Source organism: Sphaerodactylus townsendi, linkage group LG12 (assembly GCF_021028975.2).
Source record: "Sphaerodactylus townsendi isolate TG3544 linkage group LG12, MPM_Stown_v2.3, whole genome shotgun sequence".
Classification (NCBI taxonomy): Eukaryota; Metazoa; Chordata; class Lepidosauria; order Squamata; family Sphaerodactylidae; genus Sphaerodactylus; species Sphaerodactylus townsendi.
This window is the reverse complement of record NC_059436.1, coordinates 26,087,036-26,103,120: the sequence shown is the minus strand read 5'-3', so window position 1 is coordinate 26,103,120 and position 16,085 is coordinate 26,087,036. Positions and strand designations below refer to the sequence as shown.

General features: G+C 50.8%; 1 protein-coding gene across 1 annotated transcript in view; it reads right to left on the bottom strand.

Moving 5' to 3' along the window:
- DSCAML1 (DS cell adhesion molecule like 1) overlaps positions 1-16,085 on the bottom strand; it is a 189,953-nt gene that overhangs the window by 21,388 nt on the left and 152,480 nt on the right. The window contains exon 22 of the mRNA XM_048512112.1: positions 8,311-8,450. Within this exon, the coding sequence (XP_048368069.1) occupies positions 8,311-8,450 (140 nt within the window). The remainder of the gene's footprint in view (positions 1-8,310; positions 8,451-16,085) is intronic.

Below are 16,085 nucleotides of genomic sequence, written 5' to 3'. Positions count from 1 at the left end.
GGATTACCCCCCCCCCGTGAGTTTCGTAGGCCCCCGCTTCGCTATTTGCAAGGCACACTTGATTGTTCTTTATGCATGCGCTCAGTAATTCTCAAATTACATTCCGTGCATGTACAGCTGAACACATGATTGGAACCTCTTATTTGTCCAGGTAGCCGTCCTCAGTTGTGTTTGTAAAGTGAATTAACTCAGACCTTCCTCACAAGCAGGTGCCTGTGTATTCCCCATAAGGGTTACTGCTAGGCTAGGTTCTGGGAGACTCCGGGGTGCCTCTCCGCCCTGCGCAGAAGTTTGCCAGGTGGACGTGGGTCTGTCACATGCTCTCCTCAACCTGCCCCACTTCTCAGAGCGTTTGTTGTGAGGGAAAAAATGGAAGAGAACAAACCATTTTGTAAGCTGCTTTTGGTCCCCATTGGAGAGAAATGTCAAAATAAATAGAGCCTCTCTCTCTTGTTATGGAACCCCTCTGCCCCACTTGCAGCTTGCAGAGAGGCCTGTAGCCAGCCTTTTTGTTTGCTAAGGGGGCAAAGAAGCCCAGTGCAAGGGTCCACAGGAAAACAGGGGTAGCCTGCACACATCAAGCAAGAAATGCTGACTTTGTTGTTAGAACGAGCGCCCCAGAATTCTCTTTCCGGGCAGCACCCTTCCTCTCAGGGCCACGGCGAGGGTCGGCTCTCAGTGTCAACACGCAACATCGGTTTAGCAAGCGGCTGGCCACTCTGCCCACACAGCCCTCGCTCCCTTGACACAGCCTGCTCTCGGCTGGCATGGGGGCGAGGGGAAAGGGGAAAAGAAAAGCCAAGAATTGATATGCCTTGGCCTGAACCCTCGTTTGCTTCTTCTTCTTCTTCTCATCTGGGCAACATTTCCACCTGAACATGGAAAAAAAGGAGAGCAGCGGCACCGGCAGAACAATTCCTACACAAAAGGAGACTCTGATACTGCTAAAATACCAAGACAAACAATAATCATTTTTCAAATAAATCAGGGAGCAGGTAACTGGTCGAGGAAGTAGTTGAACCATCACATAATTAAGAAACACGTGGTTTGTTTAAGCAAGACCAGGAGACTGTAGAGCAGTTGAGCAAATTCTTTGCAAATTTCTTCACTGTGGAAGTTGAGGGGCAATTGCCCACCCTAGAAGAGCTAAGTTTCAGGAGAGTGTCAAAGAACAGAGTCAACTAGTTGAAAAATAAAGATCTAGAGTTAACTGACAAATGAACAACTGAACAGTTACCAAGTCTGGTTGGGATTCACCCAAGGGTTTGGTCAGCAATGGCCAAACTACCTGTTACATTGAACACATAGTCCCAATGGGGCTTTGTAGCCACACACCCATGGCAACTCAACAGAGCATCCCTACCAGACATCTCCTTCAGATCAGGACTGTGGTGTAAGGGAGGAGGACTCCATTCCCTCAGCATCCCCCCCCTTCAAGAAACAAATCTTGGGGGAAGGCAGGAACCTGTTCACTTCCCATACCATCATGCTGATCTAAATCAGGCCCTCTGGTGTCTCCAAACTGAGCAGTGATAGGAACACATGGGGACATCTTCTGCCTGCCAGTCCCCAAGTAAAATATCACATGAAGTTTGGGCCTAATTTTTGATTTCTTAACAACCTTTCTGCACAACCCTGGGGACATCTTTAAAAAAGTCTCCTCATTTTTTTGTCAGGACAGGACAAAAAAAAATAAAGAGTCTGAGGAGGAGAGAGTGGCTCCCTTCTCCTTCCCATCAAAAAAGCTCTCTTTCGTTTTCTTCCACCAGCCATGTTCTGCTGCTTGAAACCTCGGTTGTGTCAGTCATTTGCTGAAGTCACCCAAGACATTGCATGCATCGTGCTTGTGCTTCTTCTCAGCTGAAAACAGACATGGTTCAATTCCACTCCTCCTGCTGATTCCGACAATATGTAGTTTTCCCATTTTAAATTATTATTTTTTATGAGTTATCTTTGAAGAATCTTTCTCATATCATTCATTCATTCATTCATCCATTTATTTACACTTTTATACCGCCCTCACCCAATGGGCTCAGGGCGGTGTACATCAATTCCAATAATTCCAATAATTCCACGGGAGGCCTAGATGGTTCCAGGGTCCGATGGCTAACCTGGCTGGCCCAAAGCCTGGTGGAACAGGTCCATTTTTATTTTATTTTATTTTATTTTATTTATTTATTTATTCATTCATTCATTCATTCATTCATTCATTCATTCATTTATTTAAAACGCCCTCCCCCTAGGGGTTCAGGGCGGTGAACAACAATGATAAAACAACTTAAAAACATACCATAAAAACTGAATCACAATAATAAGAATAAAAACCGGAGCTGTATCTCGTCAGATGGCGTCGTCCTCCCCGCTCCCGACCTTTATGCCCACGGGAGGCCTGATGAAATGGCAGCGATGTTTTTAGCCAGGCTGGCCAAATGTCTGGCGGAACAGGTCCATCTTACTCCATCCTCTGAAGGTCCCGCAGGGCCCGGGTTTCTTTAGGAAGGCTGTTCAACCAGGTAGGGGCCAGGACTGTAAAGGCCCTGGCCCTCGTCGAGGCCAGCGGATCTTCTGTGGGCCAGGGATCTCCAGCAGGCGATCCTCTGACAAGCGGAGGGGCCCAATAGGGCAATACAGGGAGATGCGGTCCTTCAGATATGTCGGCCCAGTGCCGCTAATGGCTTTAAAGGTCAAAATCAATACCATGAAGATGGCCCAGAACTCAATGGGCAGCCCGTGCAGCTGATATAAGATCGGAGTAATCCGGTCTCGACTAGATGTTCCTGTAAGCAATCTGGCCGCTGCATGCTGTACGAGCTTTAATTTCCAGATCACCGCCAAAGGCCGGCCAGCGTTATAATAGTCCAAATTAGAGGTGACCGTTGCATGGATCACAGTGGCTAGATCAGAGCGGGAGAGGTGCGGGGCCAGTTGCCGTGCCTGTCGTAGATGATAAAAAGCTGCCCGGGCAGTCTGCACGACCTGGGCCTCCAATGATAGTTTTGGGTCCAGCATCACACCCAGACTCTTAACGGACAAGCCTCTCCGTCTAACGAAGGCGGGCAAAAGTCCACCGGTCTCTCCCCTCGTCCCAGCCACAGGACCTCCGTCTTCGAAGGGTTTAACTTCAGCCGACTCGCTCTCAACCAACCAGCCACGGCCTATAAACAACGCTGAAGAGCCCCAGGGGCTACAGACGGGCTGCCCTCCATAGTGAACACGAGCTGGGCGTCATCAGCATATTGATGGCATCGCAGCCCGAAACTCCGAACTAGACTTGCCAGGGGGTGCATGTGGATATTAAAAAGCATCATGTGTTCGTGTCACTGAAGACAGTTCATTGGGGGTTTTTTAAAAATGGGGAACCTATATATTGCCAGCATTGGCAGGAAGGGCTCAGTTGAACCATGTACTTTTTGAGCGAAACAAAAGCATGGGCATGATTCATGCAGAGGAAACATCCCGGGCAACTCTGGCAAACGGCTGGCACAAAAGAGGTTTCAAGCAGCAGAAAATGACTGACAGGAGAAAACGAAAGTGAGGGGTCTTTTGATTGGGCAGGAGGAACAGTCGTCTCCTGAGCTCCACACGGCAAGCAGGAGGCGACTTTAAGCTGCATTGGCAAAAAAGAATTGCTAATTTAGCGTTTTCACAAAAACCCGGGTTGAACAGAAATGAAATGCCCTGAAGGCATCTTGAGGAAAAAGCTGTGTGGACTTCCTCCCCAAAACGCTTTTTCTCCATCCTCAGGACATTTTATTTGTGCTGTGCCGAAAACACCAATGTTAGGCAACTTGTCACTCAAATCAATCCACCGACCAGCAGAATGGAAAGTAGTAAAGATAAAGCTGCTTTTGAAAACATGACCTGGGAAATAAAAGATCAGTTAGTCCAACTTCTGATCCTGGTACATTGGTGGAAACTGTTATCAAAGGTGGAATTATCATGCATACAAATGAATTAGCCCAACAGAGGAAGAATCAGCCACACTTCAGCCAAGGAAAGTCCTGTATCTCCAAACTTTAAGATGGAGTTCAAGAGCGTCAACACATATGTGGGTAGAAGTACAACAATAGACATTGTACACTTGGACTCCCTTCCTAAAAACTGCTGGGAAAATCCTTATCCGAAACTCCTCAGTATATTTAGGGATCATCCCTGGGCCCAGTGCTGCTCAGTTGGTTCACAGGTGGTCTGGAATGGGGTATGGGCAGTAAAGAGGACAAGTTAACAGATGGCAAGTTAACAGTTTGGAATATGCTGCCACAGGAGGTGGTGACGGCCACTAACCTGGATAGCTTTAAAAGGGGCTTGGACAGATTTATGGAGGAGAAGTCGATGTATGGCTACCAATCTTGATCCTCCTTGATCTCAGATTGCAAATGCCTCAGCAGACCAGGTGCTCAGGAGCAGCAGCAGCAGCAGAAGGCCATTGCTTTCACCTCCTGCACGTGAGCTCCCAAAGGCACCTGGTGGACCACTGCGAGTAGCAGAGTGTGGAACTAGATAGATGGACTCTGGTCTGATCCAGCTGGCTTGTTCTTATGTTCTTATGGCACCCAAGTACTGAGAATGGGGAAAACCAAAGAGGATTGTAGGAAGCACCTAGCAGACCTCTCCCCACAAACCCAAATTTCCAGTTATAACAAGGGCTTCTGGTGCAAAGAAGCTGGAAATTACTGTTTTTGCTTTGAAATTACAAGAGCCAGCAGCAATTCCCCCTTTTGGACGCACATCTTAACGTGGTGAAGGGGTTTGCGTGTCAGCAAAGCTGGAAGAAACACCATAAGGGGTTTAGACTCTGTTGTGAGGCTAACTCCTAGCAAGACACTCAAGTCAGAATGGTGACAGCTGAGACACCAGACTAGGGTGTGTCCATCCCCTTCAGGAACTAATGGTCACATCAGCAGAAGAGAAGTGTGATTAGCCCAAGGTCACCCAGCTGGCATGTGCTGGAGTACACAAGCTAACCTGGTCCACCAGATAAGCCTCCACAACTCAAGTGGCAGAGAAGGGAATCAAACCCAGTTCTCCAGATAAGAGTGCACCTGCTCTTAATCGCTTTGCCATGCTGGCTCTCTACTTTGAAAATTACACTTTTTTCTTGTTTTGTCATTTTTTCATATGAAATGGGGTTTAAAATTGCTGTTATCTGTGGCCCTTCGGAGTGGCTGACTTCAGTTTTGAGAAGGAATTGGTGAACTCATTGATTGTACTGCAGCTATGAAGTGCAGGGGAGAAATTCTGCCTCTCCTTGAAAATAAGCCCCAGGAGGTTTCAGGATCCCAATCAAACCAAAGTTTGCAGAAATCCAGACTGTGGCAGACTCGCCTGGACCCCTCTTGGATCCAGCGCACACAGCCTGGCTGGCAGGGGACTGGCTGGTTGGCCCAAGCAGGGCGAAGCCTCCCTTCTGTGGCCCTTCAGACAATGCCGGCTACTCCCCAGTCCTGAAATGTTTAAAGCGGAAGTTTGGACCAAGAGAAAATGCCCTCGAGTGGTTTGTACCTTGTGCTGGGGAAGTTTGAGTCAGCCAGAAGGGCTCTTTTCTGCAGCACACCACCGCGTCAGACACTCCTTCAGAAACATCTCTTTCTTCAAGTGGCCAAAGGTTGCTGCTTCTACTCTACAACAAAGTCTGTCAGCTGCGGTCAAGCGACTTGGGGAGAACACAGAGGAGCTGGATGTACAGAGGTGGCGCTAGTGAGTACGGCCGAGGTTCCAGAGGAGGCAGTTCTCCCCACATTTTATAGGATGCTGCCATCTTTGGCTGTCCCCTTTCAGAATTTGGGAGTGTTGGTAGCAGTGGCGTAGTGCCAAGGGGACGGGGGCGCGATGCATGGGGCGCCCAGGGGCGCGATGCATGGGGCAGGGTGTTCCAGGGGGCATTTCAGGGCATGGCAGGGGCGCAGAGTGCGTGCGTGCGTGTCCTGGGTGCAGTTCACCCCCGCTCCGGCCCTGGTTGGTAGATCCTACTTTTCCACAAAAGAGATGGGTTAATTAAATTACTAGAAGTGCACATTGCTAACTTAGTTTGGCCTGGAAATTGTCCCCCTATTCTGATTTGGTTGATCTGGCCATGCTGAGACACGGCACAGTAATCTTGAGGCTAGACTACTGCAATATGCCCTACATGGGGCCTTGAAGATTATTCATCTCCTTGCAGAGAGGAGTTTCCTTTGTCAGCAAAGCAGTCAGTACACAGAGCAGCCCGAGATCATAGCTGCAGCTGTTCTGTGACTATGCGAAGCACACCCCAACAGCTTCCTGGGGAGAGGAGTGATCTGTACCAAGGAGATGCTGGGAAAACTAGAAGCTATTGAGCAAATTACTGTTGCGGTGCAACTGCTCAGGGGTTTCCTCTTCAAAGCAAGGAGCCGCTTCTCTCTGCGGAATGGAAGAGCGGCCATCTGTAGAGGCCCGAACTGTTTGGCTACCAGTTATTGTCTAAATTGGGGTGCATACTTGACAAAAACCTGCCAGGCGAGATGCACGCACACACACACACACACACACACACACTCAATCAGTTTCTGAAATCAGTATTCGGAAATGACACTCCAGTCCTCACGCACACTTTTAATGCAAGCACTCACTCACTCACCTGCAGGGGTAGACACTAGTGTGTGCAGACCAGTGTTGACTTTTGAAACATTTTGTGTCAAAAATCTTAGGGCCCCATGGGCTTGGCGCACAGCTTTGGATATATTCATCAGAACAATGTGCATCCATGTACCTTACGTACATAAAATTTAAATATACCCCAAATTTAAATATGCAAGCATAAATATTACATTGCATACATAATTTTTAAGCCAAATGACAGCTTTGACAAGATGCCAAGAAAACAATATCAGATCCCTGTGGTTTCACCAGATGCTTTGATGAGAGGATTATGTTGCCCTGGAAACCAGGGGCTCAGCCGCTGAAATGGATCTGAGGGCGGAGCCTGCCTCCGACCCGCCTCCTCCCTCCCTCTTGCAGCGGCACAGACAGGGCAGGGTGCTGCCAAAGCCCTGGATCCAGGGGGGGGGGGGCTGGGGGGGCAACTTTCTAATATAACAACAACGATAATAACAGTACCTCTCTTTTCTCCAGAGACGGCCATGGATAGCCTCCACATACCTAACCGATGCTTTATCTACTATATATTCCAAAGTTATTACCCATTTCCCAGGACATTTCAAAATGGCACACAACCAAACACAACATATCAAACCATTGGGGAAAATCCAGAGCCACGTGTTGGATATAAAGAGGAGGCCCAAGAAGGCAGGATCAGCCCCCTCCTCAGCAGAGAAAAGGGGCGGGGGGGGGGGGAATCTGCTCACTTCCTCTCTGCTAGTTAGGATTTTAGACCTCTTCGCAGGGCAAGGTCTATGAGGCTAATTAATGAAAAGAGTAGTCTGCAGCATAATACAATTATGAACACAATCAGCAACATCTAATCAAACCTCTCCCCTGCCTTTTCTCTGTGTTGCAGGGACATCCAACACAGACACCAGGCAACAGGTCCTCCTCTCTCAACAGACAGACCACAATAGGCTAGGAGAGGAAACCACTTGAGATGGACCAGTCAACAGTACAAGAAGACCCAGGTCAGAAAAAATAGGGCAACTTGGAAGAAAGAGTTGGGACAGGCAGTGCTGTCCAGTGCACTGAGAAATGAGGGGCTGGCAAATATGAGCGGGGCATGCCCCTCTCCTGTGGCTAGGCTAGGTCCTTGGCTCTTCCCAAGCTCACAAGAAGGATGCCCGGGGTGGGGGGGGTGGGGGGGCTGGCCGGAGGAACGAAGGGCGCTGCTGAGGCTGAAGCTGAAGGAACGCTTCTGGCCAAGCCTCTCTCAAAGCTTCTTACCCAGGAACCCCAGAGAAGAAGAACCACCACCACTGCGACCAAGGTGGGCCAGGGCTAGTGGGATCCCCACCTGATCTGCTGCATCTCCCCCCCCCCCCCATTTAAGCTGGACTGAACACAGTCTCGGGATCGGGCCCTTTTTTGCCCAGAGTTGGACAGTGTGCCTGCAGAGATGAATTCCGTCCTTCTGGGGAACTAGCCAAGCCCAGGCATCCCGAGGAATCCTTCTGGGAGCTCTTGATTTGAGGGAACACTCCGGGTGCCTGGCAAGGCCCTGCCCAAAGCAATCCTAGGTGGAATTTCAGGAGGCCTTTGCTTCAGAGAGAGGGATGTCACATTTTCCTCCTATGGTTTACTTACCTGGAGCCATCAAGAGGAGGGCAGTTTAGATAGCAAAATAAAACAAAGGGGGGGGGAGAGATGTACCCCATGGTCCCAATTCCACGATGGCCTACTCACCGGCTGACCAGAGCCCGGGCTGGAGCAGAAGATGGTGTACTTTCGAATGACCCCGTTGGGTTTGGTGGGTGGGAGCCAAGACACCACCACGCTGCTGGAAGAGGAAGGGACTGCTTTGATCCCAGCAGGGGGGCCAGGAACTGGAGGGGAGAGAAGACAGCACAGGAGATTAGCCTGAAGAGAAGGTGGCCTTCATGGCTACAGGTAGATGTGATAGAGCTGTTCTGCACACTCACTGGGACTTGCAGGCCACATGAAACATGCCAGAGGAGACCTTGTTTCCAGAAAGCCTCTGGCAATGTGGCGCACCTTCTTGTAGGGAGGACAACTTCAACCCCTTCTCCCTCACTTGGATTTCCAAAAGCTGCACAGGCAAATTTGCAGTGGACTCCAAAAGACAGTCTCTGGCTCTCTGTGGCACACGTGCAAACTTATAAATGCCTGGGTCCCCACTCCATGGACATGCCGGCACAGCGCACACTTCCTGCTGCAGCTGGAGATTCGTTTTACTCAGCACCTGGTGCTGCCACAAGGCTCTGGAGCTGGAGGATGGCAAACCACATCCTCCTCCAATGGAGGAAGCAGCCTTTGAGACACTTGGGAGTGCCTTAATGGACTCCGAAGTAGGCCAGGGCAGCATGTGCGTCTTCCAGCTCCCGAGCCTCCTGGTGCTGTCTGCGCACGGATGACAGCAGTAAGCAGGGGATGGGCCTGGCAAGGAGAGAAAAGGCCAGCCGCCTGCTTGTGGCCTGCTCCCAATGCAGCCCTTGGCCAGCCTCTTCCACACACTCCTGCTTCACCACCCAGCCTGCACTTCTCCATCTCCACCTGCAACTTTCCCATGGGTACCTGGCTGAACACGGCAGAATCTCCTTGATGAACACTTTGGCTTCCTGCACATCCCCACCCTCCACACGGGTGCAGCCACCCTGTTCCCACGCACACCCACCCGCCCTCCACTGGTGGCACTAGTGCATGTCAGGCTGCCCAGGGAACCAGTGCTGATGAAAAACAGGATCCACCCTCGTGACGGAGACCATGGATTCCCACCAAGGTCACTGGAAGCCTTTTCAGGTGGGCCATTTTTCAGGCATTTTGTGTTTCAGGTGTTCTGTGAAGCTTTAGGAACAAAATACCTGACTCACACAGTGAGGCTCTGAGGAGGGACGAAGTCTCTAAGCATCCATGACTTATAGTTTCCCCAGTTTTGAAAGGTTAATGGATGTTACCCCCACCCCGGGTGACATAAAAGTGTGAGGACTACTTCCCCCACCCCCACCCCGAAGAAAACCGTGAGGCACAAATAAAGAGGGTAACTGAAATGGAAAATATCTAATATTACAATATACTACCAAGCAGTTGGTCTTGTTTAGATTGTGTACTGGATTAGAAAGCCAGACCAGAGAGTAATAAAATTAGAAAGGGCAGATTTAGAAGAAGGATTGCACAATTGCTTGTGGACAGAAAAATCAATGAGGAAAAAATATACATAGTCATGTAATCAGAGATGGACTGTTTAAAATTTAGGATGAATTTATAAACAAGACTCTGGCAGTTCTGAAGCCGACCACCTGTCTCCTCGATCCACGCCCCTCATGGCTGCTGGTGAGGCACGTTGCCCTTGGCTGGAGACTGTCAACCTGTCTTTAGAGACTGGGGCTTTCTCATGGGGGGGGGGAGGGCTGAAGCTGCTGGTGGTAAAAACCACTCTTGAAGAATCCAACCTTAGATCCAAGATCCCAGGCACATCCGTTTATGATCTCCATCATATTCCTCCAGCTTGAGCCCAAATACACATTTGTCCAGTCAGTTTGAGGCTGCTGCAGAGGCGTAGCTGGGCCAGAGTGCTCCCAGCACGCATTCTGTGTTTTCCGCCCCCCCCCCCCCATGGCGTCCTCCCCGCCCCCCTACCTTAGTTCAGTCTGGAAAAGCAACCTGTTCCCTTCAGGCTGAAAATGGCCTGGTGGGAACTACACTTCCCATGAGATCCTGGGTCTCGCAAGGTCTCCTGGGAAGTGTAGTTCCCACCAGGCCATTTTCAGCTTGAAGGGGAAAGGCTACTTCTCCAGCCTGCACTGTTTCACTAAGGTAAGTGCGTGTGGGGGGGGGGGGAGAAGGGGAGCCGCAGGGGAGGGTGATTTTCAGCCTCCCTCCAGGGGTGCGCCCGGTGCAACGTGCACCTCCCTGTCCCCTGGTAGCTCCGCCTCTGGGCTGCTGAAGTCACCCAGCCTCTGGTTCCATGAAAACAGCCCACAGGGAAAATGCCCACAGGCCGAGATTCCCACCCGAAAATTGCCCACGCAGAAAGATGCCCACATGGAAAAAATAAATTACAATAAGAGAAATTATAAAAATGTATGATATAATTAAAAAGAACAATATAAGTAACATAATATAAGCAAAAGACCCACTGACCACGACAAAGGACCACTTAATCCTAAAACAACAATTACCTAACCCAAATAATTAAAACAGCAACATGTGCTGCTGAAAAAAAATTACACATAATCAGAACAGAGACAAATGAACTACACCAAACAAAAACTGACAACAAATTGCAACAATCACCATTGCACACATGGAGAAATATAATTCTTTACTGCAAATTAGCAAGTCTCCTTAAGTAATTAAGTTTATCTTCCACGTGCACCCCCCCACACACAGCTGCCCCCAACCCCACAGCTTTGAAATCATGGCAGAAGTGGCAGGCGAAGCAGTAGGTGAGCGGCAGTGGGGTGGAAACAGTGGGGGGGGATCAGAAGTGGGGGGCGAGTGACGGGGGGCAGAAGTGGCCGGTGGGTGTCAGAAATGTTGGGCGAGCCTCAGGCCGGCAGCAGAAGTGGTGGGTGAATAGCAGAAGGAGGCAGAAGCAGCAGGCAGGTAGGAAAAGTGGTGGGCAGGCATCCGGCAGGCAGCAGAAGCACTGGACGAGCAACGGGTGGTCAGCAGAAGCAATGGGCAGGCGGCAGAAACACCAGGTGGGCAGCAGGTGGGTGGCAGAAGTGTTAGGCAAGAGTAGGGGGAAGTACAGGCATCAGGGAGCAGTGGGGTCAGAAGCAGTGGGGGCGATGGGGGCAGAAGTGGATGGCAGAAGTGGCAGGCGAGTGGCGGAAGAATTGGGTGGCCAGCAGGCAGGTGGCAGAAGCTTTGACGGGCAGCAGAAGCGACAGGGGCAGCAGAAGTATCGGGCGAGCGTCCTGAGTGGCAGAGACAGTGGGAAGCAGCAGAAGAGGTGGGTGAGCATTGGGGGTGGCAGAGGTGGTGGATGGACGGCAGATGCTGCAGGCAGGCAGCAGAAGCGGTGGGGCAGCTGAACGGCAGAAGCGACAGAGGTAGCAGAAGCAGAGGGCGAGCAGCAGAAGTGGTAGCCAAGTGGCAAAAGCGGCGGGTGGGCGACAGAAGGGTGAGCAGTAGGGGGGACTGGTCCTATGTCCCCCCCACATTATTCTTGAAAGTGGCATCTGGGGTGCATGCTCCCTTTGTTCCCACATAGATACGCCGGGGGCCGGGGGGCCCTGCAGCAGCCACCCGCCGGTAGATCCGCCCATCTGCCGGTGCAAGTACCCCAGGGAGGGCAAATCTACCGGGGTGGCTCTGGACTGCTCCCGGGGGGGGGGATTTGAGGCCTTCCTTTGGATGGGGCCATGAAAGCATTGTGAAATTCACCACAACATTTTGTCGTTTTGGCGACTTTTTCCAGGGCCCTTTGGGGGTGAGCGGGTTATCAAACGTAATAAATGATGATGATGATGATGATGATGATGATGATGATGATGATGATGATGATGATGATGATGATGATGATGATGATGATGATGATGATGATGATGATTCCACATTCTTATAGGAAACTGAGGATCTCTGCTAGCTGCACCCTCAATATATATGGAAAAGAAGTGCGTGAGTGCCTCACTAGAGCCATCTGGAAATGTGATGGCAAGCTTATCGAAAACACCTCTCACATCTTTGATCGGGACAAAAGCTAGTGCAGAAAGAGACTTCAGTGTAATATGTTGATATTAGTTTCATATGCAGTCTTCAAGCCAACATCTCTGATTTGCCTGATGAGACTGACACAGATGAAAATAGCTCCCTTTGAGCTCCACATGTGGAAAGGCCGTCCTCCCTGCAGTCAGACAAGCCGCCATTTTTCTGTGTGGGCATTTCCCCTGTAGGCTTTTTTCTGGTCACCCCACCCTCCATGCCAGATGAATGGAAAACTAGTGAGCACAGGTCACCCTGGTTGCTAAAAGGGGGTCCGCAGGGGAAAGTACAGATCATTTAGCCTAACACTTAATCTAGGTAAGGTAAGTACTGAATATGGACATATTTCCTTTAGCCCTGTTTTCACTTTCCACTCTCTCAGCAGCAAGCAAATCCACTTGTAGCATTATTTTAATTTCGCTTCTCTGCCAGATTTGCCAGTGGGCCTCTTCCCCCCGCCTCCTCCCTGCTGCGAACTCCTCCCCACTTCTCATCCTGCCGTATCATTTCTATTGCCTGTGGCCTCCCTGCTCCCGCATATCTTTAGATTATTAGGTTTTTTAAAAAATTAAATAACCAAATCGATACTAACACTAAAAAAATGTAAAAATAATAAGACTAGTCAATCAGTCCAAATATCCAATTTGCCCCTGCATCTGATCAACAAACTGGGATGTCTGCAGCCTCGCAGTTTTATATACAAGCAGTCGGGGAAACCTGTAGGTCTTGATGCCTGGGTTTACAGCACATCGGGAGACGGACGATCATGATCACGAACTCAAGGAGCTTAGCAAATGAATGGCAGCTCCCATTGTCCTTTTGTGGTTTTGCAGTCTGCCTGCCGCCAGTACTCCCTCCTCACTTCCCACCAGAAAGACAATCAGTGTTCAGATGTGTATTCAAGACTTTTCTTCAATAGTTTGCCTTTTTATGTCAATATATCAATCTATCGATAGATTGATAGATTTATCAATAATTGATATATCAGATTAAAAATAAAAAGATTATATTTCAAATTGAAGCATGTATGCACGATAGAGAACCTCCAAAATATTGTGCGCGCGCACACACACGCACACACACACCCAGATGCAAGAAAAAAGCCAGCTGTCTCAAGGGCTCTCATGACTGATGGGCTGAATCCTCCTTAGCAACCAGTGAATTTTTTTTCTGGCACCCCCCACCCCCCACCCCTCCAAGGCACTCAGGGAACCACACACAGTTCTCCCATTAGGCTTTAGCCTCACAACGACGGCACTGTGAAGGTCGGCTGGCTAAAGGTCAGCCAGTGAACTGCGTGATAATGTGGGGACTATGAACTCAGATCTCTGCAGGCCTCGTCTGAAGCACGGCCCTCCTCGCCACAACAGACGGAAGAAGCGCTCGTGAATGTCCCCGGCAGCAGCAGCCAGGAATTTGGCACCTGTGTCAACATCAGGCACACACTAACTTTTCCATCTTGAAAACCCAGAAACTCTTTTGCTGCGTCTCCTCATCCATCGGTTGAAGGGCTGCCAGCACCAGGCTGGGAAACTCCCAGCACTCTGGATGTGGCTGGAGCCTGGGGAGAGACTTCGGCTGGGAATAATGCCACGGAGTCCACACTCACACAAAGAAGAGACCTCTGGTGTCCTGTCCAATTTCAAGAGATCTCCAGGCCCCACCAGGAGGTTGGCAGCCCCCAGCCCAGCTTGCCTAGTGTTTGCTGGGCCTTCCGTTTCTTGCTCCTTTGGCTCTTGCCTGGTACTGGGGTGACTGTGAGCGGGCAGCAGGGGAGGACCCCGCAGAGGCAGGGAATGCTGTGGGCCGGTCCATTTTGCGTGCGTGAGGTTCCTGAGCCCAGCAAGACTGCAGGGCTTGAAACCCACATCTTGGGCCAGAGCTACGCCCAGGGCTCCCAGAACAAGTGCACATGGCCAAGAATGCCGAGGGGGGGGAGGCGCATGCTCTCCCCTCAGGAGCCACCAGGACTTTGGCCACTGGCCATTCTGGCGGTCTGACCAGGAAGTGTTGCTGCTTTCCCGCCCCTCTGCCCACCTGGCACTCCCCTCCTTCAGGCTTTTGTCCAAGACCCAGAGCCTCGGTGCCCCTTCCCACATCAGCAGGGCTGCCGTGCGGACGCCCCAGAAGGCCAGCAAGAGCTGGAGGGAGCTGCCGAGGAGAGACGGTGACACGATCTGTTCTGGCAGGAGCAGCACTCAGCCTTCCCTGCTTAGCCTAAATGAGGCAGATTTGAATTTTAAATGAGAGCCGAGACCCACCGGGGCTGAATCCAACCGTAAGGGGGGAGGGGGGCAGAGGAGCTCCTCCCCCGCTCTGTGTGGGGCAGGGTGGGGGGGCGGTGGGCCCATCTCAACAATGCCAGACCTCAGCCAGTCCTTTGCTACCTCCTCTGCCCTCACCTGGCAAAAGGGGAACACGGAGGAGGGCAGCAGAGGGTGTGGGCCCCGCCCCAGCCAGCAGGGTGAGGTTCCACTTCGCGGTCCTCTCCCTTTGGGTGGGGAAGGCGGAGGTAGACCCTCCCCCTCGCCTGCCAGGGTGGTGGAAAGTGGAGCAGCTGCCCACTCCAGAGCCAAGAAGCAGCCGGGGCAGCCAGGGAGGCCGGCTTGGCTGCCAGTGCCGCGAAAGGCCCTGCTCAGCTGAGCGCTCAATTCGGTGCTGGGGGTAGGGGGGGCGGGGGGGTGTATTTGTATTTGTTTGTTTATTTAGACTTTTCGCCCACTCTCCCCGGCTACAGCAGGCTCGGAGCAGCTAACAGTAACCTTATCAATTTCAATAAAACCAATAAACAATGAGATAGCAATAATATACAAATTAAATCTGACACCTTAAAATATACTAACCCATGAAGACAAAACAACTAAAATTTCAATATCCCTTGTACATCTACATTAGATGATACCAAAATAATAACCCAGGAGGAGAAGGAGGGGGCCTGGCGGAACAACCCCACCTGACACACATCCTGCGGAGCTGTGATAAATCCCACAGGGCGCTGGTCTCAACTGGCAGAGCTTGCCACCACGTTGCCTCTGGCCCTGGCCGTGGACAGCCAGACACTTTTCGGGCAAGGGGTCACCAGTAATGCTCTTTGGGGGACGATTAGGGAAAAGCGACCTCGCAGGCATGACAGTCCCAGACTGTTTAGGGATTTGAACGTTAACACTAAAACCTTTAACCTGATTTGGTGCTCCACCAATGCAGTCAATGCAGCTGAAAGAGCACTGGCTGCATGTGGGCCCTTCGCAGACCCAATGAGGCCCCGAGCAGCCGTGCATTGCGTTAGTTGAGGATTCCGGATCAGTCTTAAGGGGAACCCTGCAGAGTCCAGCCTGGAGGTGGCTGTTGCATGGATCGCTGCGCCTTGGTCAAGGCAAGGAAGGTGGGGCCCCAGCTGAATAACCCAGCATAGATGGGAAAAGTCCAAATGTGTCTTGTGGAACACACACACACACACCCTTCTTCAGGCTGCCTGCTCTTCTGCCTGCTCTTCTGCCTGCTTATGTTGCAGACTGACGGCTGAGCTTTCCTGCTCGAGCTGCTTCCAAAATCCTGTCCCTGGATTTTGGAGTTCTGCACTATCAGACAGTTTTCCTGAAGTGGCACTCAAAGAGTCTTCCAGATGGGTATTTCTGAAATTCCTATTCTCAGTAAAGAGTCTCAAGCAGAAGAAGCAACGCCATCCCAGTGTGCCAAGGCCTGCTGGTGGTGCAGAAAGGAGAGAAACAGCCCTAAATATTTCCAGGGAAGTTTTTGTTCCTCTGCGACAAGGGGATTGTGGTTTTGTTTTT